The sequence below is a fragment of the Haliaeetus albicilla genome, chromosome Z (assembly GCF_947461875.1).
Source record: "Haliaeetus albicilla chromosome Z, bHalAlb1.1, whole genome shotgun sequence".
NCBI classification, from domain to species: domain Eukaryota; kingdom Metazoa; phylum Chordata; class Aves; order Accipitriformes; family Accipitridae; genus Haliaeetus; species Haliaeetus albicilla.
Genome location: NC_091516.1, coordinates 72,524,446 through 72,546,949, shown reverse-complemented (window position 1 = coordinate 72,546,949; position 22,504 = coordinate 72,524,446). Strand labels below are relative to the sequence as shown.

The following is a 22,504-nucleotide window of genomic DNA, read 5'->3' as shown; positions in this document are numbered from 1 at the left end:
GCACATCCCTAGTCCGTCCCTGCATCCCCACCTGGCACCCAGCATGTCCCCCGCCCGTCCCCGTGTGGCACCCCTCATCTCCGTCCCCAGTGTCCCCAACCCGTCCCCAGACACGTCAGGGCCACCCCAAGTGCGAAAAAAGTCTCTTTAGTATAAATAAGGGGCAGAGCCCGGTGGCCCCGCGGCGCAGCGGGGACATAAAGTGACAAAGGCACAGGGCGCCCCGCCGGCGTGGCACCACCACCCTGCTGGGGGACGATGGCAGGTGGCCGTGGGGACAACGGGGCGCCTGCCCGCCCACCCGGGGGGGGACTCAGTAGTACGGGGATGGAGCGGTGTCCTCGAGCGGGGTGGTGGCACCCGTAGGGGTACGTACGGGTGACGGTGACGGCACCGGGTGACGGTGACGGCTATACCACGGTGCCGCTGGGGGAGCCGCCGTTCTGCGAGGACAGTCCCTGCGAGGGAAGGGGACAGCAGTCACTGGTGGTGGGGCACAGGGACACTGGGACACCCCCCTGCCCTGTGATGTGGCACTGTGTGGGGATGAAGCCCCCACGGAGGCGGGTGACACTCTGGGGGGGGGGTGGAGGGGACAGAGCAAGGTACCTGCAGGCAAAGGGACCCCAGTGACTACCCAGCAGCCACTCAGCGCCCCCCCAGGCTGCCAGCAGGACCCCACCAGCCCCCCCAAAAACTCCTCTTTGACTCCTCACGCTACTGATGGGACCTCCTGAGTCCTCCCTAGCCCCCCCTAAACCCCACTCTGTCCCCTCAGGCTGCCAACAGGACCCCTTGAGTCCTCCTCAGTGCCCCCCAAACCCCTTTTTCACCCCTCAGGCTGCTGGTGGGACCCCCCAGGCTGCTGACAGGACCCCTCTAGTCCCCCCCCACCCCCCCAAAACCCCTCTCTGCCCCCTTAGGCTGCTGACAGGACCTCCCAGGTTACTGATGGGACCCTTCAAGTCCCCCCCCCAGCCCCCCAAAACCCCTCTTTGCCTCAACAGGCTGCTGATGGGACCCCTTGAGTCCCCCCCAGCCCCCCCAACCCCCCCCTCTGCCCCCCCCAGCACACTCACAGCCTTGCCAGGCCGGGCCCAGGTGCAAATGAGTCCCTCCTGGCAGGCGGTGACGATACAATCCTCCAAGAAGAGCAGCACCGTCAACCGTTCATGGGCGATCTTCTTGCAGACGAGGGGTTCCAGCAGTGGCACCTCGTGAATCCGGGGGCACAGCGCGGTCCCCAGCACCTTGGCTGTATCCAGCCGTCCCCGGGATCCGGCACCGCTGGGAGGTTTCTCCCCGCTCCGGCTGATGTTACCCAAACTGTGGTAACGTTTGTGCTCTTTTTCAGCGCCCGAGGGTCCCTTACGTTCCTGCAATGTCAACGTGGCGAAGCGACCAACGCTGAGGGCTGGGGGGACGTCAGGCGGGGGGCCGCGGGCTGAGCCCGTCCCCGCTGGCTGCGGGAGGCTGTTGGAGCGGGAGAGTGAGCGGGGTAGCCCTGGCATGGGAATGCTGGTGTCCCCCGATCCAGTGAGGGTACGGGCACGGGATAGGGGAGGCCGAGGGTAGAGGACGTCCTCGGTCAGGTCCCACAGGCAGAACTGGGTGTCCTGGCCAGCTGAGCCGAAGCGGTAGGTGACAGCGGGGGAGCGGCGGACAAGGGGATCGGGGGGCTCAACCTCCTCCTCACCCCCACTTAGCTCAGGGGGCTGGGGGGTCTGGGCTGCCTCGGTGAAGGGATCGAAGGCCACGGCGTTGACCCAAGACTTGTGACCGTGACCTCGAGCCACGACCCGCCCCTCGGCGAAGGACCAGACGGTCACCAGGTCGTCCTCACCCCCTGTCACCACGTAACGCCCGTCGGGGCTCCAACAGACGCAGAGCAACCCCCCGAAATAACTCTTCATCATCCCCTGCAGCAGCATGGAGTCGAAGTGGAAGACACGCAGGCAGCCGTCCTGGCTGACGCAGGCCAGCGAGCGCCCGTCCGGCGAGAAGGCGAATTCGTTAAGAGCCCCCTCGCCCACCACCCATTTGAGGAGGGGGTTTCGGGGGGTCTTGCTCTTACAGGCAAAGACGCTGAAGCCCTCTCCTTGCGTCAGGAGGTTGTACTGGGGGGCCGAGGCCCCGCAGGGCTGTTCGGCGTCGTACAGGTACAGGTGGCCGCTGGCGTGGGAAGCCAGGAAGAGCCGCTCCGTCTCTGGCAGCCATTTAACGAAGGTCACCTTCGTCTTGTCGATCAGGCGCTGTGGGGCAGGGGGAAAAAGGGGGGGGTCAGGGTGGTGGGATTGGGCCCCCGGGCACGTCTGGGGACAGATCGGCAGCACAGTGCATCCCCGGGGTGTTGCTGAGGGCAGAGCCCAAACTGGCACGTCTGGGGACACGGGTGCCATGGCACAACCCTGGGGTGTCACTGAGAGCAAAGCCAAAAAAGGGGCATCTGTGGACCCAAATCAATGTCACAGTGCAGCCCTGGGGCACCACTGAGGGCAAAGCCCAAAGCGGCATGTTTGGGGACACAACTGAGGGCTGAGGCACAACCCTGGGGTGTCACTCAGGGCGAAACCAAAAAAAGGGGCATTTGGGGACCTGAATCTGTGTCACAGCGCAGCGCTAGTGTCTTGCTGAGGGCAAAGGGGAAATGGCATTTGGGGACACGAAGTGGCACATTTGGGGACCCAAATCCACACCATGGTGCAGCCCCGGGACGTCACTGAGGGCAAAGCCCAAAGTGGCACATTTGGGGACACAAACAGGCATGTTTGGGGACACAACTGAGTGCTGTGGTACAACCCTGGGGTGTCACTGAGGGAAAAAGCCAAAAAAGGGGCATTTAGGGACCCGAATCAGTAGATTTGGGGACCCAAATCCACGTCACGGCGCAGGCCCAGGGTGTCACTAAGGACAAACCAAAACCAGCATGTTTAGGGACATGAGTGAGTGCATCTGGGGACATGAGCGAGGGCTGTGGCACAACCTTGGGGCACTGCCGAGGGCAAAACCCAAACCAGTGTGTTTGGGGACCTGAATTGGTGTATCTGGAGACCCAAATAGGCGTCATGGTGCAGCCCCCAACTCTCACTGGCAGTGCAACCATCGTGGACCCCTAATAAAGCCGGCCCCTAACGATCGCCGCCCCGGTAAAGCTGCTGTCTCTTGGTGGGAAGAAACCTCGGCCCTTCTGGCATCTCCCCATGCCCAACCATTGGCGTGGTGGCAGCTCCTGAGGCGGGGGGGTGGGCCCCCTTTGTGCCCCATCTCCCCAATGTGGGTGGGGCTCACCTCCTCATTAAAGAGCTTGCTGGTGTCCTTCTTAACGAGGTCGAGGTACTGGACCTGCCCGGCTGAGAAGCCAACCAGGAGAGCGATGGTGTCAGCGGCGGCAGTGAACTGGTTGAAGTCGTGGCAGGTCGGCTGCGTCCCCTTGTAAATGCGTTTGTCGATGGGCTTGTGCAGGTCCAGCGACTGCGGGGGGATGGGGACGTCACCATGGGGGAATGTCACCGTGGGGGGATGTGTCACTGAGGGGGACAACCCCCCCGTGCCCACCCTGCTACTTCTGGGGGGGGCCTTGTCACTGTCACACCACTGCCTGGCCTGGGCCAACCACCCCCCTGGGCTGGGCTCCAGTGTCACCAACGTCCCTGTGCATCCTGGGTCACCATTACCAGCCCCAGTGTCATCGTCCCCATTAGCAGGCAGCTCCTGGGGGTTCTGTGGTCACCATTACCAGCCAGCCCCGGTGTCACCATCCCTGTTAGCGGGTGGCTCCTGGGAGGTCTGGGGTCACCGTTACCGGCCCCTGTGTCACAGTCCCCATTAGCAGGTGGCTCCTGGGAGGGTCTGGGATCACCGTTACCGGCCCCGATGTCCCCATCCCCAGTTGCTAGACCGAAGCCCCGGTACCAGCCCCATGTTGTCCCCTTTAACGGCCCCGCTATCACCACCACCCATGGGCACCCACCACCACTCCGCCAGCCTCGCTGTCCCCAGCACCCCTGTTAGCGACCGGCCCCCTCATCCCCCAGGTCCGGCTCCCCGGTGTCCCCCCCTACTCCAAGGCCCAGGTTCCCCCGTTACCCGACGGCTGCCGCGACCACCGGAGCCGGCCCCGCCGTAGAAATAAAGCTCTCGGCCCAAGTTGAAGCAAACTCGGCTGCGCTCCGCCGGCCCCCCCGGTTCCTCAGCAGGGGGCAGAGCCAACCGCACCATGGACAATCGCACCGGCGGCAGCGCGGCCGGGCCCGGGGCGGCGGCGGCGGGGCCCGGTCCGGCGGCGGGCGGGGAAGGCCCGGGGGCGGCGGCGGGGCCGGCGCGGGGCCGGGACTCGGGGCCCAGCAGCCGGTAGGAGCCTTCGCGGGTGCGGAACTGGCTCTTGAGCTCCAGGGGCTGAGCCGGGAGCACCGCGGGGCCCTCGCCCGCCCCCGGGGCCGCCGCCGCCGCCGCCATCTTCCCGCCGGAAGGGCGTCACCGCCTGCCGGAAGTACCCCGCCCGCCCGCTGCCGCCGCTGCCATAGCAACGCGCTGAGTCACGCGTGGCCACACCCCCTCAGCACCACCCCATGGGGACCAGGCTCCGCCCCGGCCGCGCCCCCAGCGCTCAGACACCACTCATGCCCCGCCCCTAGCCGCCCAGGCCACGCCCACCCATAGACTGGAACTGCTCCCCCCGAGAGCCTCAGGGTGCTGGGGGAGGGGGTGACCCCTCCCGGGAGGGGGGGGGGTAGGTCCAGGGTGCCCCCCCCCAAGCAGACACAGCCCCAGGCTGTTCCTACGCCTTTATTAAGCACAGCACCCCAGGGGTTGGAGCGGTAGCACCCACTGCCCCCCCCCCACCTCAGCCCTCTGTCGGGCCAGGGGGAGGATCCGGGGCCCCCCCAGGGGGCACCTCGGGGCTCTGGGTGCCCGGGGGTGGTGGTTCCGAGGAGGGGGGGCTGCTGGGGGCTGCCTCGACTGGGGGTGGCACTGCTGGGGGGGGGTCCGTGCTGGTGGGTGGGTCCTGGATAGAAAAAGGGGGGGGAGGTTAGAGATGCCCCCTCTCCCAAGAGGGGGCACACAAGGTGCTGGGGGGGGAGGGGGCTGCATACCTTGGGGGGGGCTGTCAGTGTGTCAAGAGTGGCATCAGGGGGGGATGCAGCCTCCCCCGAGCTCTCCTCATCCTCAGTAACGCTGATGAAGATGGAGGGGGGCTCGAGGTCGGCCCCCCCCAGGTCGGAGGGTGCCTCGGATGGGGGTGCCCCCGCCGTGGGACCCCCCCCCGTGGCTGAGGGCAGGGCCTTTCCCTTCACCTCTTCCTCGCTTGGCCGCTTCGGGGGCTTCTCCTGGGGGTTGGGGTGGGGGGGCAGATAGAGAAGGTGAGGGGGGGCCCGAGGCCAGCTGGGGGTGGACTGGGGGCACCCTGACTCCCCCCCACACCCTGTCTGCGCCCCCACCTCTCCGGGCGGCCCCTCCCGGGCGTCGGGCTCATGGCGGGTGGAGGCCTCCAGGATGGCCATAGTGGAGAGCGGGATATGGGCTTGCTGTGGGGGGGGGAGGCACAGGATCAGGGTGGGGGGACACACACAGGCACACTCCCTACCCCTCTGCATGCCGGGAGTCATGCCAAGCATGCACGGGTGGGGGTCCTCCTCACTGGGGGGGGTTACACCAACACCCCCCCCCCCCCACGCCAGTGCATGCTGGGGGGTGTCGTATCCTCCCCCCCCCACCCTGGGGTGGGGGTGTCACCTGGTGGGGGGTGAGGGCCCGGACGTGGCTGAGGAGGGGCTCGCGCAGTTCGGGGCACTTGTCAAAGATGGCGGCCAACTGCGGGGGGGGCAGCTGCAGCACCACCTGGAAGGACTGGGGCTTCGTGCGCTGGCAGCACTTGATGAAACCTTCCCAGACTTTGGGGTACTTCCACACCTGGGGGGGAACACATGGGGGGGTTAGGGGAGGCCTGGCGGGGGGTCCCCTCAGCCTTGGGAGGCAGAGGGAGCAGGGGGAAGAGTGGCTGTCTGTGGGCAGGGGGGACAGTGGGTATGCGGGGGGGGGGCATGGGGACAGACAGACATGGGGAGGGGATGCCAAGGGAGGGAGGGACAGGAGGGACAGGACTGACAGACATCCAGAGGGACAGACACCCACTCTGAGACACTTAGGGACAGGATGGACAGACACCCAGGGATAGCAGGACAGGACAGATGGACACCCAGAGGGACAGACACCCACTCTGAGACACCCAGGAATGGCTGGACAGGACAGACACCCAGAACAACAGGACAGGACAGGACAGATGGACAGCGTAACCAAACCCACCCACCCCCCCATAACCAACCACCCAACCTCCCACCCCCAGAATCAGAACAACCCCTCACCCCCAGCGACCCAACCCCAGGACCACCAACCCCCCTCTAGGTGGCAAAACCCGGACAGACGGACAGACCTGCTTCATGATGAGCCGGGAGAGGATGTTCATGACGAAGCCGCCCAGGCGGGGGTACATGGTGAGGGCCTGGATGACGGTTCGCATCAACAACATGGGCAATGGGTTCTGCTCCATCAGCTGCTGCATCACCACTGCCAGAACCTCCGAGGTATACACGTTTCGCTCAGCAAAGCACAGGTTGGTGGCTGCACCAAAAAGGGACAAAAAAAAGTGTCATCTCCCCTTTGCTGTGACCCCAACCCCCCCTCTTTGTCCCTGTCCGCGTCGTACCCTTGATGATGGACTTCATGTCGCACTTGGAGGAGTCGATGTTGTGCAGAGCGATGAGCAGCTCTCCTGGGTTCAGCGGGGACACGGCTGAGGCACCGTCACCTGCAAGGGGACAATACCGGGTGGCCTTGGTCCTCGGGCGGTTGGGGTGGGGATGGGGTTCAGGTAGCAGGGCTGGTGGCCCGTCCCGTGGTGGCGCCAGAGGTGAGGGCTTGTCCCTGGGGTCACCTTGTGCTCCTGCAGCTCTTCCCAGGGAGATGCCATGTTCCATCGTCCCACCCCAGCATGGGCCCATATCCCCATACAGGGCACTAGGACTGCCCCCATGGCTGTCCCATGGTGTTCCACCCCAGGGAGGTCCCATGTCCCACCTCCAGAAGGTCCCATGTCTCCACGGCAAGCACTGGGACTGTCCCCAGGGATGCCCCTCAGTGTCCCACCCCCTGGAGGTCCTGTGTCCCACCCCAGGGAGGTCCCATGTGCCCACAGTGGGCACTGGCACTGCCCCCAGGGAGGTCCCATGTCCCCACAGTGAACACCAGGACTGCTCCCAGGGATATCCCACAGTGTTCCACCATGGGGACGTCTCAAGTCCCACCCCAGCAAGGTCCCACGTCCCCACAGCAGGCACTGGCACTGTCTCCAGGGAGTTGCCAAGCTCCGTGTCCCACCCCAGGGCTGCCACATGTCCCGGGGCTGTCCCCATCCCCTACCGTGCTGTGTCCCCAGTAGACGGTTGAAGACCTCCTTGACCACAATGGGGTTGAGCTTGATGAGTTTGGGCAGCGCCTGGATCACCTCTTTCTGCACCCAAAACAGCAGCAGGGGGACGTCAGGGGAGGTGACACAAGGGGAGGGGACATGAGGGGACACCAGGGGAGAAGGGGACACTCTGACCTTCTCCAGCCCGTTGAGGACGGGGATGAGGAACCTCACATCCGGCAGCCGCTTGTGATAGAGGTCGCGGACCCTCTTCACCAGCTCGGGTGAGGGAGGCACTGCCAGGAGGAGGTGGCACGTCACCACCAGGCACATGCCACCCCACCGCGTCCCCTCCATCCCCTACCTTTGTCCGTCAGGCTGTGCAGGCAGCGTGTCACCAGCGTCTCGGCTCCCTTGGGACAGTTCTCCACCAGCAGCAGTAGCTCAGGCGAATTCATCCCCATCCCACGGATCTACGGGAGAGCCACCACTGGCATCACCGGGCCACCGCATCCACTGTCCCGTGTCCCCTCAATGTCACCCCTGTCCGCCACGAGCCTCACCGGCTGCTCGATGACCCGCAGGACAGTGCGCTTGATGTCGGCGATGGCCTCGGTGTAGACAGAAGCCAACTCATGGATGAGCTTGTGGTTGTGGGGCAGCAACGCCAGGTAGAGGTAGAGGCATTGCTTGATGGTCTCCTCCGTCCATGGTGCCGCCACCTCTGCATCACACACGATGTCACTGGAGCCCTGGGGACCGATGGGTGCCACCCCCCTCCCCAAAACTCACCCGTGTCTTTGTCAGCCCCGAAGAGGACGGAGGGTGGGTTGGGGTGCACCAAGAGCTGCAAGTAGTTGAGGGCAAACTTCTCCACGTACTCCCGCAACTGGTCCTTCTCGTACATGCGCTTGATGAAGAGGAGGGCCTGCTGGCGTACCTACAGGTGGGGGTGGCCGCGTGTCACTGGCACAGGGACGGGGGTGTCCCCTGGGGCACCAAGCCCCGTGCCCGTACCTTGTCCTTCTCATGGGAGCTGAGGTCCAGCAGGACGTGGAGGTACTGGAATTGCCGTGATGGCCGCTTGAAGATGAGGTCACGCAGAGTGGACATGCCTAAGTAGGTCCGGCTCTGCCAGGGTCGGGGGGGAATGACGACAGTGAGGGACGTCGGGGCTTGTCCCCGTGTCCCCAACCCTCATGTGTTCCCAACCCTGCGGGTCCCCACCTCGTCCTCGCAGTACTTGCGGATGACTTCCAGCGCGCTCTCAGTGATCAGCGGCGCCTCCAGCACCACTTTGGTGAAAATCCTGCCGGGAAACAGACACCATCAGGGTGGGGATGTCACCGGAGGGGGACGCCACCGGGATGAGGGACACAGGTGGGCAACCCCACGGACCATCTGGAGGGATGTTTGTGGCCCAAGAGCTGCAGCTCTTGCTGTGCTGGCTCTCTGGAGCCTGGCAAAGCGGCTGGTGGCACCGTCCCGTCCCTGGTGGCACCATTCCTACCCGTCCTTTTGGTCAGGCTTCTCCTGGAGACCGGCGAGGAGCCCAATGAGACACTCATCATAGCGCTCCAGGCTGCCGGCGGGGTATCGGCTCAGGTAGGCGTTGTACTCCTGGAAAAGCCAGGCGAAAGCCAGGTCCAAGCGGCCGCGGATGTCATCGAGGACGAAGGCCAGCACCTCGCTCTTCAGTGGCACCTCGAACTGCGTCACCAGCGAGGCCAAGATCTTCACGCGAGCCTGCCGGGGGAAGCAAGAGGGTCTGGGTGAGGTTTTGGGAAGGGGGGGATATCACCCCAAAGCTGGGGGGGGGGGATGTCGGGCATACCTGGGCGGCCCCGCTGCAGGCAACGGCACGCTCGGCGCGCAGGATGCGTTTGACAGCGCTCAGCTTCAGCTTCTCCATCTGCGCATCGCTCAGTGGCTTGAGGACGTCAGCCAGACGGAAAACCTTCTTACGGCCGCCAGCGCCCGCCAGCCTTGGAGGAGGAAAAGGGTTCGGGAGGTAGGGGAAAAAGGGTCCGTCAGCACCCATGGGTGCTCCCCTGTGAGGGTGGTGAATCAGGAGCGGGGGTCCTCACCGGGGCTGTGTGGCTGGGATGATGGGCTCAGGGCGACGTTTAGTTTGGGGGGCTTCCTCCTCTAGCAGGTTGGCGGCCGAACCTTGGGCACCCAACACGGAGATGGCCTGGCCCTGGGCCAGCGCTGACAGCCGCCGCTTGATCACCACGCTCTCTGGCTTGGCCGCCTTCTCCTCCTTTGGTTCCTCCTTCAGGTGTTTTGTCTGCTCCACACCTGAAATTGCGCGAGGGATATTGACTCCTCTCTGTACCTCGGTTCGGGTTAAGGAACAACTTGCCGGTCTTGGGGTGAACTTGTGAGTTGGAAAACTCCCAGCTCGCATGTCAGAGGTGTCAAAAAATATTTCAAACGGTGGTTAGGAAACCCAAAAATGCAAGATAACCAAAATAAAAAACAAGATACTGGAGCTAAACTGAAGATTAACTTGTCTATGCTACTAACTAGCAGCCAACTACTTAAGTGTAACTCGAGTCTTAACTCAGTTTTCCGTCGCGTGTTTCTTCTGTGTGGTAAATAGGGAGAACCTCATCATCAAATGTAATGAGCCTTGCCAAACCACCTTTAAACATCGTTAAAAATCCACCCAATTCTCTCAAATTCTTATTGTACCTCAATAAATCTTTCTTTCGTATACTGCTGACTAGCAACCAACTACTTAATTCTGACCCGACTCTAAGTTTTCTGGCACATGTTTCTTCCGTGCAGTAATTAATAAGCTGAACCTTGCCATCAAACCTTGCCAAATCTCCGTTAAACGTTGTTAAATTCCACCCAACTCCCTCAAATTCTTCCTGTACCTCAATAAATCTCTCTTTCAAGCGAGGTGCATTCCACTCATCCATGACAAATGGGGAAGGGCGGGTGGGTGAGCATCCCAAAAAGTTGCTGTGCCATGGGAGGAAAAAAACAAAAAGGGACACGCACACCCGACCGCCGGTCCCTGCTCACCGGGGCCAAGTCCTGCTGCCGTCATCTGGGTGGCCATGAGCCGGGAGAGGTGTTTGATCTGTGCCTCGGTGCCGGCTGACTCCACAGGGGTGTAGGTGGCCTGGAAGGACGCGGGCATGGCCTCAGGGAGGTACACCATGCTGATCAGCACCTGTGAAAAATGGGGAGGACACTCGGTTAGAGCCACCACACACACCTCAAAGCGCCAAAATCCCCCCCTTCCTCCATTGGCGTCGCGTTCCCTGACCAGGTTGGCGACGTTTTCCGGGGTGAGGAGTGGCTGCAAGAACTCGGCGGTGATGTCCGTGTCCGAGGGGATGTTGGTCTGGCCAGTCGCTTTGGGTGCTGTCACCGTCGTCGGCTCCAGGTCTTTGTCCTCATCATCCTCGCCCAGGGGGGGTTCTGCCAGGATGGGGGGGTTTGATTGGTTACCACTGGGAAGTGAGGACCCCAGAGAGGGAGTGGGAGGACTTGGGGAGTGGGGGGCTGTCGTGCCACCGATGGTCCCCAGGAGAGCACTGGGAAGACCCTGGGAGAGGACTGGGAGGACTTGGGGGGTGTTTAATGCCATTGCCCATCCCCAGGAGAGCACTGGGAGGACCCTGAGGGGCACTGGGAGGACCTTAGGGGCTTTTGAAGTTACCGCCCACCCCCAGTGTGACCAGGAAGGGACTGGGAAGACCCTGAGGGGCACTGGGAAGACCCCGGATGGCACCAGGAGTACCTGAGGAGCATTTAATGCCACCGCCTGTCTCCAAGAGGGCACTGGGAGGACCTTGAGGGGGTTGTAATGCCACCACCTGTCCCCAGTGTCCCCAGGAGGGCACTGGGAGGACCCTGATGGGCACTGGGAGGGCCTGGGGGGCATCTAATGCCACCGCCTGTCCCCAGGAGGGCACTGGAGGACCCTGGGTGGCACTGGGACGACTCCAGGGGTACCTAGTACCACTGTCTGTCCCCAGCAAGGACTGGGAGGACCCTGGGTGGCACTGGGAGGACCTTGCAGCGTTGCAATGCCACCACCCTGTCCCCAGGAGGGCACTGGGAGGACCTCAGGCAGGACTGGGAGGACCCTTCTGAGAGTGTGCTGTGCTACCACTCACCTCCAGTGTGAGCAGGAGAGGACTGGGAGGATCCCAGGAAGGACTGGAAGGACCCTGAGAGGCATTTAATGCCACCACCCATCCCCAGTGTCCCCACAAAGGCACTGAGAGGACCCTGATGGGCACTGGGAAGAACTAGGGGGCATTTAATGCCACCGTCTGTCCCCATGAGAGCACTGGGAGAACCCTGGGTGGCACTGGGAGGACTCCAAGGGTACCTACTGCCCCTGTCAGTCCCCAGCAAGGACTGGGAGAACCCTGGGTGCACTGGGAGGACCTTGGGGGTCTGGGAAGACCCCGAGGGTGTGCTGTGCCACCACTCACCCCCAGTGTCACCAGGAGAGGACTGGGAAGACCCCAGGAAGGACTGGAAGGACCCTGAGGGGCACTGAGAGGACCCTGAGGGGCATTTAATGCCCCAGAGGGTGGTGGAAGGGCCCCCAAGGCTGGGCAGCACTACGAAGGAAGGGACAGAACCAACAGCCCCGCTCTCACCGATCTTCATCTTCTTGAGGGTGGTGTCGGGCTCATCGCGGGTTCGTTTGCGGGCATCGCGGGGGCTGGGCATGCTGCGGGCAATCTCAGCCTGTTGGGTGCCCAGGTCGACGAGGAGGGTGGTGATCTGGGGCTGGAAGTCCCCCGAGGACGGGTGCCGCAGGACGCTGAGTAGGTGCAGCTTCAGGTTCTTACGGACGCTGCTCACCTGTGACTTGGCCAGGGTGGGGGGCAGGTTGGCTGCAAAGTTTGGGGGGGGACAACACTGTGTTAGGGACACCTGGGGACATGGGACACAGTGGTTTGGGTGGTGTTGGGGACATGGGACACCCAGGTCCATGGGGACGTGGGACACTGTGGTTTGGGTGGCATCAGGGTCTGCTGCCTTCAAGAGAGTGTGGGTGAGCCTGGGTGCTCGGTCAGGATAGAAAGTGGGTGCTCAGGAACCAGGACTGAGGACATTCGGGTCCCCAGCCCCACCGGAGGTGGCTGTGGGGACCTTGAAGATCCAGGACTCCCCCACCCCATCACATCCCGTGAGCGCTGCACGGACCAGACGGCACCTGAAAACTCTCCGTTTCCATGGGCAACAGTGACACCCGGCAAGGTGACATTTACCGTGAAGGGTCTCGTAGGCTTGGATGACCTCAGCCATGAACATGGGGCGCTGGCGGGCGATGGTGGCCAGGGAACCCAGCGCAGCTGTCAGGTTGATGCTGGAGATTGCTGGGTGTACCATGAACTTGAGGAGCTGCTCCAGGGCAGCTTTGCCTTCCTCCCACAGCACATCTGCGGAGACAGAGAGGGGACATTCAGCTGGGTGTCACCATCCCCATGTCATCCCCGTCCCCCTCCGCCTCTCGGAAGGGATCCCACCACCCTGTGCCCACCAGCCTCACTGTATTTGATATAAGGATGGTCTTTGGGGATGCGCTCGAGGCTGATGTCATTCTCGTGACGTTTGGGGACGTCAGAGTCGGCCATGCGGGGTGACAGGGTGATGATGAGTCCCTCCACGAACTTGATGGCGTGGGTGCGGATGCCGTCGTTATCTGAGTCGAGGAGGAGGATGATGTCGCTGGCCATGGCCGCCATCATCTCCCAGCAAGCTTCCTGTAACTCGCTGATCACCTTCGATTTCACCATCCACTGTAGGCAGGGAGGGATAAAATCTCACCGGTGGATCCCCCAGCACCCATGGGTGCCACTTCCCAGCACCCAAGGGGTCTCTCACCTGCAAAGCCACCTTGTAGAGTTGGGTCATAGTGAGGATGGCCTTCTTCACCACGTTGACGTTCTCATCCTTGAGCAGCATGTTGAGGTTGGCGATGAGCTTCAGCAGCAGCTCAATGTCCCGTTTGCTGGCGGGGGGACACACAAATGGGTGGGGGGACACACAACTGGGTGCTCCTCCACCCACAAGATGGCACCCCAGGAGAAGTTGGGTCCTCAGCACCCGTGTCTTCTCCTGCCTGCATCCCCAAAAGCCGTGATGGGGCCCATCCGTCCCCAGGGGATGGTGCTGGGTGTCCCCAGGGCCTGAGAGCAGGTGCTCAGCACCACACACCCACTGCCCCTGCAGGGTGACACCCCCCCCCCCCAAAATGGGTGCTGAGCCCCCCCTTACCAGGCCTCCTCGATGAAACCCACCACGAACTTCCGCACCTCGATGGACTTGTCAGCCTGGAAGGCGATGATCTCCTGTGGGGGGTGACATGACACAGCGAGGAGGGGGGCTCAGCACTGGGCTGGATCCATCCCACACCCCTCTGATCTGTCCCAGGCCGCCCACCGGATCCATCCCCACTCACATCCAAGAAGTTGTCCAGCAGCGTTGGGTCCTTGTTGATGATCAGCTCCTGCACCTGGGGACAGAGGGTCACAGTGGGGATGTGGGGACATGGCGGGGGGGGCACCCAGCCAGCAAGTGCAGGATGCGGCCACCAGCTCACCTGCTTGAGGATGTTGATCTTGGAATCGTTGGTGATCAAAGCCGCCTGATTGAGGAGATCCACCACCTGCAGAGACCAACTCAGTCCTGGGGGGGGACACTGGGGAGGAGGTGTGTCGTGTCGTGTCCCCCCCCCCCTTAGGGGATTCACCCATGCTTCCCTAGATCCCGGACACCCTGTCCATACCCCCATCCCCAGGATCCCCCGGACCCTGTCCTCCCCCCACCCCATATCCCAGGGATCTTGCTGCTCCACCCCACAGGATCCCAGGATCTTTACCCCTCTATCCCACTGGATCCCAGGGATCCTGGTGCCTCCCCAGTCCCAGGGACCCCCCCAGCAGATCCCAGATCTCCCCCCCTTTCCCTGATCCCAGGGACACCCCTCAGTGGATCCCAGATCTCCTCCCCTTCCCCGATCCCAGCCCCCCCACCAGTGGATCCAGGCCCCACCCGCTCGGAAGTGCTCATGCCATCGCTACCGCACTCTTCCTCGCTGAAGAACTGGGAGGCCACGCTCATGCGGGGGCTGGGGCCTTCAGCCGGCCCCGCCATGGCTCTGTCCTGGGGGGTACAACCGCATCATACCCTATAGGGCCCCACTGGGCACTATAGGGGCCCCAAGGTGCGCCTACACAGCTCCCAGGTGCCCCATATGGGTTGTCCCAAATACCCCCCCATATGACCCCACCCCCCGGTGCTCTATAGGGCCCAGAGACAGTCCTTGGGGTACCCTATACTGCCCAAGGATGCTCTATATGGCCCAGGGATGCCCCATACAGCCCCTCGGGTACCCTATACAGCCCCCAGATACTCTATACGGCCCAAAGACACCCCACACAGCCCCTGCAATGGCCATACAGTCCAAAGACACCCCACGCAGCCCCTGGGATACCCTATACAGCTCCAGGATGCTCTATATGGCCAGAGACACCCCATACAGCCCCTCGGATACCCTATATGGCCTCCAGATACTCTATACGGCACAGAGATGCCCCATAGAGATCCTGGGGTACCCTATATGGCCCCCGGATGCTCTATATGGCCCAGAAACACCCTATACAGCCCAGAAAGGCTCTGTATACCTCCTAGGATACCCTATACAGCCCCAGGATGCTCTATACAGTCCATACACAGCCTGTATAGACCCTGGGATATCTTATATGGCCCCTGGATGCTCTATATGGCCCAGAGATGCCCCATACGGCCCCTGGAATACCCTGTAGAGAGCCCGGATGTTCTATACGGCCCAGAGATGCTCCATACAGCCCAGAGACACCCTGTACAGCACCTGGGATACCCTATATAGCCCCAGGATGCCCTATATGGCTGAGACGCCCCATATAGCTTCTGCAGTGCCCTATACGGCCCCAGGGTGTTCTATGCGGCCCAGAGCTGACCCATACAGCCCCTGGGACCCCCTATATGGCCCCTGGGATACTCCAGCTGCCCCTGGAGTGCCCTATACAGCCCCAGGGTGTCCTATAACCCCCCGGTCATGTCCCATACGTCCCCCCCCAAGCCAGTGCTAACCCATGCCCCTATGCAGTGCCTGCCATCACACACACCCTATAGAACCCCATTCCCACACAGTCCCAGTCCCTACAGAGCTCCCCCCACCCCAGCACAGGACCCTATAGAAAGCCCTCCCTCCATACATCCTCCCGAGTCCTATAGAGCCCCATTTCCCCCACAACCCTTCCCACCCCCACATGTTGCCCAGGGCCCTATAGCCCCCACCCCTACAGTGTCCCCACCTCCCTATAGCACCTCATCTTCACAACCCGTGCCCATATACACCCTATAGGGCTCACACACCACCCAGGCCCTTATAGAGCGCCCTCCCACCCCCCCCCCCACCCTTATAGGCGCCTATAGCCCCCTGCCCCCCCCGCCCCCACACATTCCCCAGGACCCTATAGAGCACCTCCCCCCCCACACTCCCCTATAGGGGTCTATACCCCCCTTCCAAGCCCCACAAGGCCTCCACCCCCTATAGAGCCCCACAGCTCTGGGCCCCGCCCGCCCCGAGCCCCTATAGAGCTCCCCAGCCCCGCAGACCCCTACAGAGCCCCGCAGACCCCTACAGAGCCCCGCAGACCCCCCCCCCCCCAAGCCCCTACCGAGCCCCGCATCCCCCTCACCACCGCCCGCGCGCTCGGCGGCCTCCGCGCCTCCCTGCGCCCGCGCAGCCCCTCCCCGGCTGTGACGCCAGCGCGGCTGGAGGTTCCCGCCGGGAACCGTCGGCTCGGCCACGCCCCCTTCCTCCCCAGGCTCCACCTCCTCGCGGCGGCAAGGGGGGGGAAGGGCGCGCCCGGGTGGCGCGCGAGCCCGTGACTTAAGGCGCGCGTACTTGCCCCGCCCCGGCCGCGCAAGCCCCGCCCCCTCCTCCCCTCCCCCCAGCAAAGTCGCGGCTTAACCAAACCCCCCCCAAAACAAACGTCGCTTTATTGACAAAAAAGCCGCCCCCCCACGCCCCAAAAAACCCCAACAGAGCTTCGGGGACCCTCACCCCACCCCCCAAGGGATAGGCACTTGTCAACCCCTACCCGGGGGGGGAGGGGGGGCGGGTTATGGTAGGGCCTCCCAAAACAATGCCTGGGGGGAAACCAAGGCACGGTGCCGAGAGGGGGGGCCCCTTGGGTGGGGTTCCTGGGTCCCTCAGCAGGGTTGGGGGTCCTTTGGGGGGGGGCAGGGGACCCTCAACAGCGTTGGGGGTCCCTTAGGGGGTCCTGGGTCCCTCAGCAGGATCAGGGGTCCCTCAGGAGGGGCTGAGTGTCCCTTCGGGGGGGGTCCCGGGTCCCTTGGTGGGGTCAGGGGTCCCTCGGGGAGGGGGGGGCAGGCATTCTCTGGGGGGGGGGTCCCAGGTCCCTTGGTGGGGCCGAGGGTCCCTCAACAGAGTTGGGGGTCCCCTGGGGGGATCCCAGGTCCCTCAGCAGGGTCAGGAGTCCCTCAGCAAGGTTGCGGGTCCCTCAGAGGGATTGAGTGTCCTTTGGGGGCAGTCTGGGGTCCTTTCAGGGGGTCTGGGGTCCCTTGGGGGGTCCTGGGTCTGTCAGCGGGGTCAAGGGTCCCTCAGCAGGGTTGGGGTTCCCTTGGGGGAGGTGGGAGACCCTCCACAGTGTCAGAGGTCCCTTGGGGGGGTCCCACATCCCTCAGCAGGGTTAGGGGTCCCCTGGGAGGGTTGGGGGTCCCTTTGGGGGTCCTGGGTCCCTTGGTAGGGTTGGGGGTCCGTCAGGGGATCCTACGTCCCTTAGCGGGATCAGGGGTCACTTGGTGGGGTCGGGGATCCATCGGGGGGGTGGGGAGTCCCTCAGGGGTCCCTCTCCCTCTTGACACGGACGTCCCCGGCCAAAATGGCGGCGATCTCACCCTGCATGAAGGCCCAGGGGAGGCCAGATCCAGCCAGGGGACATCGGCCCCCGCTGGGACAGTGCACCTCCCCACCAGCACCCCGTGCCCGGATGGCACGACGGGCACAGGGGAAACAGAACCGATGCGCCGGCACCGAGGGACACTGCACGAAATGGGTGTCCTCCAACCGTTGCTGGCACAAACCGCAACACAACGTTGGTGACGTCAAATCCTCTGCCAGGCGACGAACGCCAGGTGGTTCATCGGGTGAAGTTTCACCCAGCGGGTGCTGCCGGTGCAGTGGCGGTTCATCTGGTTCTGGTGAAGCTTTGCGACGTCGACGCGGCAGTGGCATTGGCGGAGGCAGCGGATACTGCTGTGGCAAGGCTTCGGGTGCTGGCGGGTGGCGGAAGAAGCGGACAGCTTCGGTGAAGAGTTCACCCAGAAGACGCCAATCTCCGCTGCCCTGCCGCTTCTCATATTCCAGGTACTTGTAGCCGGAGGAAATGGCTTTGCCAGGTGCCCGGAGGCAATCCTGGAACATCTGCTTTGCCAGGCCCAGCACACCGGCATAGACGCTGCCAGAACCGCAGGGGTATTCGGCAAAGAGCTTCAACTCGAACTCGAAGCCGGGCCGGGGCGCGGCATCGAAGGCGAAGACTCGTCCCACCAATGCGTGGTCCTTACGGAAGCGGACGTTGAAGGGAGCGCAGCCAGCGAGGGCAGCCAAGCGTTCCCGCACCGCCGGTGGCTTTCCTGGCCAGTCCTCAGCGCGACTGCGCATGGCTTCGCTCAACTCCGCCAAACACTCGACATCGCGTGGGCGGCACGGCACCGGCACTGATGGCCCGCGGTGCTCGGCCGTTGTTTCTTCGGGGCGATTTAGCCCTTCAGCCAGGCGCGGTATCGGCACGGTGTCACGGTGCCGGCTTTCAGCGTGGCTGTGCCGGAGGCGACGGGCGGCTTCCAACAACGGTTCGATACGGTCGGCGCCTTCGAAGTTGACACAGCCGCGGCAAACGGCCTCACTGAAGTCCCACACCACGGCCCAGGGCATTTTGGGTAGGTCGCACAGGTAACACCACTGCCGCCGCCACGACATGGCGGGGCCGCCGGGACCCTTTCCTCGGTCCTCCCGTAGGGCTCTATCTCAGCGGGTGCTCCTCGGGGGGGACCCCTGGGTAGGGCCCTCTGTGCAAAGACCCCTCAGAGGGGCCCCTCGGTGGGTCCCCCCTCAGAGTCCCCTCCCCCCAGCAAAGACCCCTCAGAGCCCCCTCGCAGGGTCCCCCCTCAGCTCAGCCCCCCTCAAAGTCCTGTCGTCCCCCCCACCCAGGGTCCCCCAGAAGGTCCCCTCAGAGTCCGCCCCCAGCAAAGACCCCTCGGAGTCCCTTTAGAGTGTCCCACCCCAGCTCAGCCCCCCCAGAACATCCCCTCAAAGTCTGTCCCCCCCCAGAAAAGACCCCTCACAGGATCCCCCCTCAGCTCAGGCCCCCCCGAATGTCCCCTCAGAGTCGTCCCCCCTCCCAGCCCCCTCACAGGCTCCCCCCTTAGCACAACCCCCTCACAGGGTCCCTCCAGAAGGTCGCCTCAGAGCACACCCCCCCCCCGAGACTCCTCACAGCCCCCCCAAGGCCGTATGTCGCATCCCCCCCCCGTTACATACCGGACGCGCGCCTTAAAGGGGCCGCCGGAGCGCGGTGGGACGGCGGGAGGGACCGGGGGGGGGGGGGCGGCGGCGGCGGCGGCCACTGCGCCTGCGCGGGGCGGCGGGCGGCTAGTGCGCCTGCGCAAGGGGCGGGGAGCGAGCCTGCGCCGATGCGGGGGTGGGGGAGAGAGGGCACGCATGTGCACGGGGCTGACAGCGAGGGGCGGGGGAGGAGGACGTGGCCGCTGGACCGTGTAGGGGGCGTGGCCGCCTGCCGCGTGTGTCAGGGGCAGAGCCCACGTGAGCGGCAGCGCCCGCGCGAGAGATCCTGAATCCCCTCCGGCCCCGCCCCTTTGACACACACCCCGCCCACCAGACACCTCCCTGGGCAAAGCCCCGCTGCCCTCCCGAAGCCCAGTGAAGCCGAGCGCTCCCCCTCCTTAGGCCACGTCCCCCCCACGCTGTAGGGCGGGGGCGGTCTCATCACTCTCTGGTTCTGCCCCTTCTCCGTCCTCGCCCCGCCCAGCCGTTGCTGGTGCCCCATGGACCCCCCCCTCCGACTTCCGTAAGCGGGACCCCCCAGGAGGCCTCCAGTACCAAGGGCTCCCAGACCGGCGGTGAAGTCCCCCGGGACCCTCCCGCCATCCCCGGGACTCCGGGGCTGGTCCCGGGGATGGCGGGGGGAGCCTATAGGGTCTGGGAAGGCTGGGGGTAGAGGGGGCGAGGATGGCCCCACCCCCGTGGGACTGGCCCCACCCTCGTTGCTGAGGTCGTTGCCGTGGCAACGGAGGTGGTACCCAGGTGATGGAGCCGTTGCCATGGCACTGTTGTCAGCACGGGGGGGGGCGGGGCATCGGGGTACCCCGCCCCTCCGTGGCTCCGCCCCCTCACCAGTCGCACCGCCCCCGATCTGCCCCCCCCCGCCGCCGCCGCTGTCCGTGGTGCTGAACCAGTGCGGCCGCGTCCCGCCAGGAAACCCCTTCCCCCTCCCCAGCCCCCCATAGCCCCCAGCCCCATATGGCCCCATGGCCCCTATCCCCATAGCCCCCAGCCCCAATAGTTCCCATTGCCCTATAGCCCCAGCCCCCCATAGCCCTCATCCCCATACCCCCCCAAGCCTGCTATGGTCCCATAATCCTCATCCCACAGCCCCAGCCCCCCATAGCCCCCAGCCCCAATAGACCCCAGCCCCATACTCCCCAACTCCACATGGCCCCATAATCCTCATCCCATAGCCCCAGCCCCCCATAGCCCTCAGCCCCCCATGTCCCTCAACCCCCCCTAGTCCCCACCCTCCACTTACCCCCCCCTCCCCCAGGCCAAGCCAATCGTGCCCAACAGCATGGCAAGGCTCATCATCAGCAAAGGGGGGGGGCGACAGCAAAGGCTGTCATGGAGAAATTGGGGGCTTGGGTGTAAAAGGAACTAGGCCTTAAGACTCATTGCTTTAAGACTATTTGTTTTGTTGCATAAGACTATTCATATTAGACATATAACTAATGATTAGAAATTGGGTTAGAGAAGATTAATAGAATGCAGGTGCATATAAAACAATATCTATGAGTTGCTTAATTGTTTATAAGATTCTCGCTTCATGGCTGGCTTAGAATCCAGTCAAGCTGAATCAACAGAGAAAGGATCATATATCTTAGACCTAACACATGAGAGTAAGTGATTAACTTTAGAATAAGATAAATTAATAACATAACCTGAGTAGTTTTCCTGGAGACCCATAGATACCTTTGAAGTGTAAGAAGATAAGTGATGATGGTGACCGGAGACTTTCTGCCCATGACCACCATTCCCAGAAGAACTAAGACATGAGAATGGAGAATGGATGAGATAAGATGATAGATGATATCAATATAAGAACAGAGAATCGACTGGAAAATTACAGAGACTTTGGATTGGGCAATGGGTGGCAGAAGGGTATAAAAGATTTGAAAACTTTTGGAGGGTTGCCATTCACTGCGGTCGTGGCCCAACTCTGAGTTGTGAATAAAGCAAACCTAGAGAAACCCACGTTCGTAAATTCTTTAACATTGGGTGCAGCTCAGCCAGAAGCCAGAGGGTCTCAAGCTCCAGGAGTGGGTGGTGATGGTCAACAGCAAATCCACCCAGCTCCATGTCACCATCCACGTCATCATCTGCAAGATCCAGGAGGATCCACAGAACAACAGTTGTCTCAGCGTCAGCTATGCCAACATCACCAGGCCAGTGGCAAACTCCAATCCCACCGGTTCGCCCTACTCCAGCTCCACAGACACCTTGCACTCAACTGCTGCCATCTCGGGTGCTCCTGGCACTTTGGGTGCCTTCACCAGCGCTCCTGGTTTTACCAGCAGCAGGTAAAAACCTGTTTCGGCCACGTCTGGCCATCAGCACCACCTTGAACACCTTGGCCAGTTATGGTTACAACCCAGCGGTGGGGCTCGGCTTGGGTTCAGCAGTGGTGGTGACTGGTGTGAATCTGGCAGCAGCCACCAACCTCTTGGCTTCCTATGCGAACGATGCAGTTGCCAGCCTGGTGGTGCCCACCTTTGCCTTGGGTTCATTGCCCACCACCAATGGTTACTTGGCCCTGGTGGCCACTGCCACCATTCTCTTAGTGGCCACCAGCTTGTTTTTGGCACCTGAGAAGCTGATTGAGGGCACCAAGGAGCTGGTGGAGATAGTGGTGCCAGAGAACCTGGTGGGTGCCATCCTGGGCAAGGGGGGGAAGACCTTGGTGGAGTACCAGGAGCTGACAGGCACCCAGATCCGGATCTCCAAGAAGGGTGACTCCATCCCTGGCACACTCAACCACAAAGTCACAATCATGGGTCCCCCCACTGCCACCCAAGCCGCCCAGTATCTCATCAGCCAACATGTCACCTACAAGCAGGGTGTGAGGACCACCAACCTGCCCAAAGTGGGCTAGGGCTGGTCACCCAGTGGCTGGGGTGTCCCATGACCATGGTGGCATCTCCGAAGGTCCCTTGGGTGGCCAACAGCCATGGTTTTGGCACCCAAGGTGTCACCCCAGGAATGGTGGCATTGCTCCAGCACCCTTGGGTGGTCCCACAGTGTCACCCCAGGGGTGGCATCACCCAGGTATCTGATGGACCATGGGGGGGGGACACGACACACCCTTGGGGGGCAGGGCAGCACCCCATGACATGGAGGGGGGGCACCGGATGAGCGTTGGGGATATTGGGGACCCCCGCCCCGCCCCTCCCCTCCCCTTCTTTCTGTACATGTTTGCCCAATTTGGGGGTTCTCCCCCCCCATTAATAAAACTGGTTCGAGGTTCAGTTGCCCCACCCTTGTCTGTGCCCCGCCCCCACCGTCGCGTCCTCCCCCGCCCCGACCCCTCCTCATCCCCCAGCCCCAGGGGTCCCCCCTCTTCCATGTCCCCCCACCCCGCCCCCTGTCCCCCCCCTTCCGTGCTCGCCGCGGGCATGAATGGAGCGGGGCATCGCAGTTCTCAATGGCGAAGGGGCGGGGCCACGCCGCGATCAATGAAAGTTGGCGGGGCC

At 63.2% G+C, this 22,504-nt stretch overlaps 4 protein-coding genes across 7 annotated transcripts; 1 reads left to right on the top strand and 3 right to left on the bottom strand.

Moving 5' to 3' along the window:
• Positions 1-131: 131 nt before the first annotated feature.
• On the bottom strand, positions 132-4,494 carry DMWD (DM1 locus, WD repeat containing). The gene is made up of 4 exons (XM_069776714.1): positions 4,087-4,494; positions 3,289-3,471; positions 1,080-2,252; positions 132-458 (listed from the first exon to the last, which is right to left on the bottom strand). Exons 1-4 carry the CDS (start codon positions 4,453-4,455, stop codon positions 411-413), a joined length of 1,773 nt encoding a protein of 590 aa, XP_069632815.1. The 5' UTR covers positions 4,456-4,494; the 3' UTR covers positions 132-410.
• A 275-nt stretch (positions 4,495-4,769) lies between these two features.
• Positions 4,770-16,265, bottom strand: SYMPK (symplekin scaffold protein). Of its 3 annotated transcripts, none has more exons than XM_069776707.1 (27): positions 16,135-16,265; positions 14,444-14,554; positions 13,992-14,057; positions 13,851-13,904; positions 13,667-13,740; positions 13,274-13,400; positions 12,939-13,188; positions 12,658-12,828; positions 12,040-12,279; positions 10,689-10,843; positions 10,442-10,592; positions 9,493-9,706; positions 9,240-9,390; positions 8,916-9,151; positions 8,633-8,714; positions 8,423-8,536; positions 8,198-8,345; positions 7,969-8,129; positions 7,770-7,878; positions 7,601-7,701; positions 7,417-7,507; positions 6,704-6,805; positions 6,431-6,618; positions 5,734-5,910; positions 5,439-5,525; positions 5,094-5,327; positions 4,770-5,005 (listed from the first exon to the last, which is right to left on the bottom strand). In XM_069776707.1, the coding sequence occupies exons 2-27, from the start codon at positions 14,543-14,545 to the stop codon at positions 4,844-4,846; spliced, it is 3,747 nt and encodes a 1,248-aa protein (XP_069632808.1). In that variant the 5' UTR covers positions 14,546-14,554; positions 16,135-16,265; the 3' UTR covers positions 4,770-4,843. The 3 variants fall into 3 exon arrangements, with proteins under 3 accessions (XP_069632808.1, XP_069632810.1, XP_069632811.1); XM_069776709.1 differs by lacking the exon at positions 16,135-16,265 and adding an exon at positions 15,391-15,480 and having other exon boundaries at positions 14,444-15,350; XM_069776710.1 differs by lacking the exons at positions 13,667-13,740; positions 13,851-13,904; positions 13,992-14,057; positions 14,444-14,554; positions 16,135-16,265 and having other exon boundaries at positions 12,939-13,091; positions 13,171-13,188; positions 13,274-13,397.
• Positions 16,266-16,420: 155 nt separating this feature from the next.
• On the bottom strand, positions 16,421-19,073 carry IRF2BP1 (interferon regulatory factor 2 binding protein 1). 2 transcript variants are annotated; one of them, XM_069776715.1, is made up of 2 exons: positions 19,001-19,073; positions 16,421-18,530 (listed from the first exon to the last, which is right to left on the bottom strand). In XM_069776715.1, the coding sequence occupies exon 2, from the start codon at positions 18,441-18,443 to the stop codon at positions 17,301-17,303; it is 1,143 nt and encodes a 380-aa protein (XP_069632816.1). In that variant the 5' UTR covers positions 18,444-18,530; positions 19,001-19,073; the 3' UTR covers positions 16,421-17,300. The 2 variants fall into 2 exon arrangements, with proteins under 2 accessions (XP_069632816.1, XP_069632817.1); XM_069776716.1 differs by having other exon boundaries at positions 16,421-18,532; positions 19,005-19,054.
• A 1,309-nt stretch (positions 19,074-20,382) lies between these two features.
• Positions 20,383-22,150, top strand: LOC138683717 (RNA-binding protein Nova-1-like). Its single transcript, XM_069775883.1, has one exon. It carries the CDS (start codon positions 21,112-21,114, stop codon positions 21,904-21,906), a length of 795 nt encoding a protein of 264 aa, XP_069631984.1. The 5' UTR covers positions 20,383-21,111; the 3' UTR covers positions 21,907-22,150.
• The last annotated feature ends 354 nt before the right edge of the window (positions 22,151-22,504 follow it).

Coding starts and splice junctions, on each gene's coding strand:
- SYMPK (XM_069776707.1), bottom strand. CDS start 14,545: ATGGCGGGGCCGGCTGAAGGCCCCAGCCCCCGCATGAGCGTGGCCTCC. Junction 12,829..12,938: donor CCATCCTTATATCAAATACA/GTGAGGCTGGTG, acceptor CTGTCTCCGCAG/ATGTGCTGTGGGAGGAAGGC. Junction 7,508..7,600: donor TCCTCAACGGGCTGGAGAAG/GTCAGAGTGTCC, acceptor TTTTGGGTGCAG/AAAGAGGTGATCCAGGCGCT.
- LOC138683717 (XM_069775883.1), top strand. CDS start 21,112: ATGTCACCATCCACGTCATCATCTGCAAGATCCAGGAGGATCCACAGA.
- DMWD (XM_069776714.1), bottom strand. CDS start 4,455: ATGGCGGCGGCGGCGGCGGCCCCGGGGGCGGGCGAGGGCCCCGCGGTG. Junction 3,472..4,086: donor GTGGTCGCGGCAGCCGTCGG/GTAACGGGGGAA, acceptor ATCCCCCCGCAG/TCGCTGGACCTGCACAAGCC. Junction 2,253..3,288: donor GCAAGCTCTTTAATGAGGAG/GTGAGCCCCACC, acceptor CCTGCCCCACAG/CGCCTGATCGACAAGACGAA.
- IRF2BP1 (XM_069776715.1), bottom strand. CDS start 18,443: ATGTCGTGGCGGCGGCAGTGGTGTTACCTGTGCGACCTACCCAAAATG.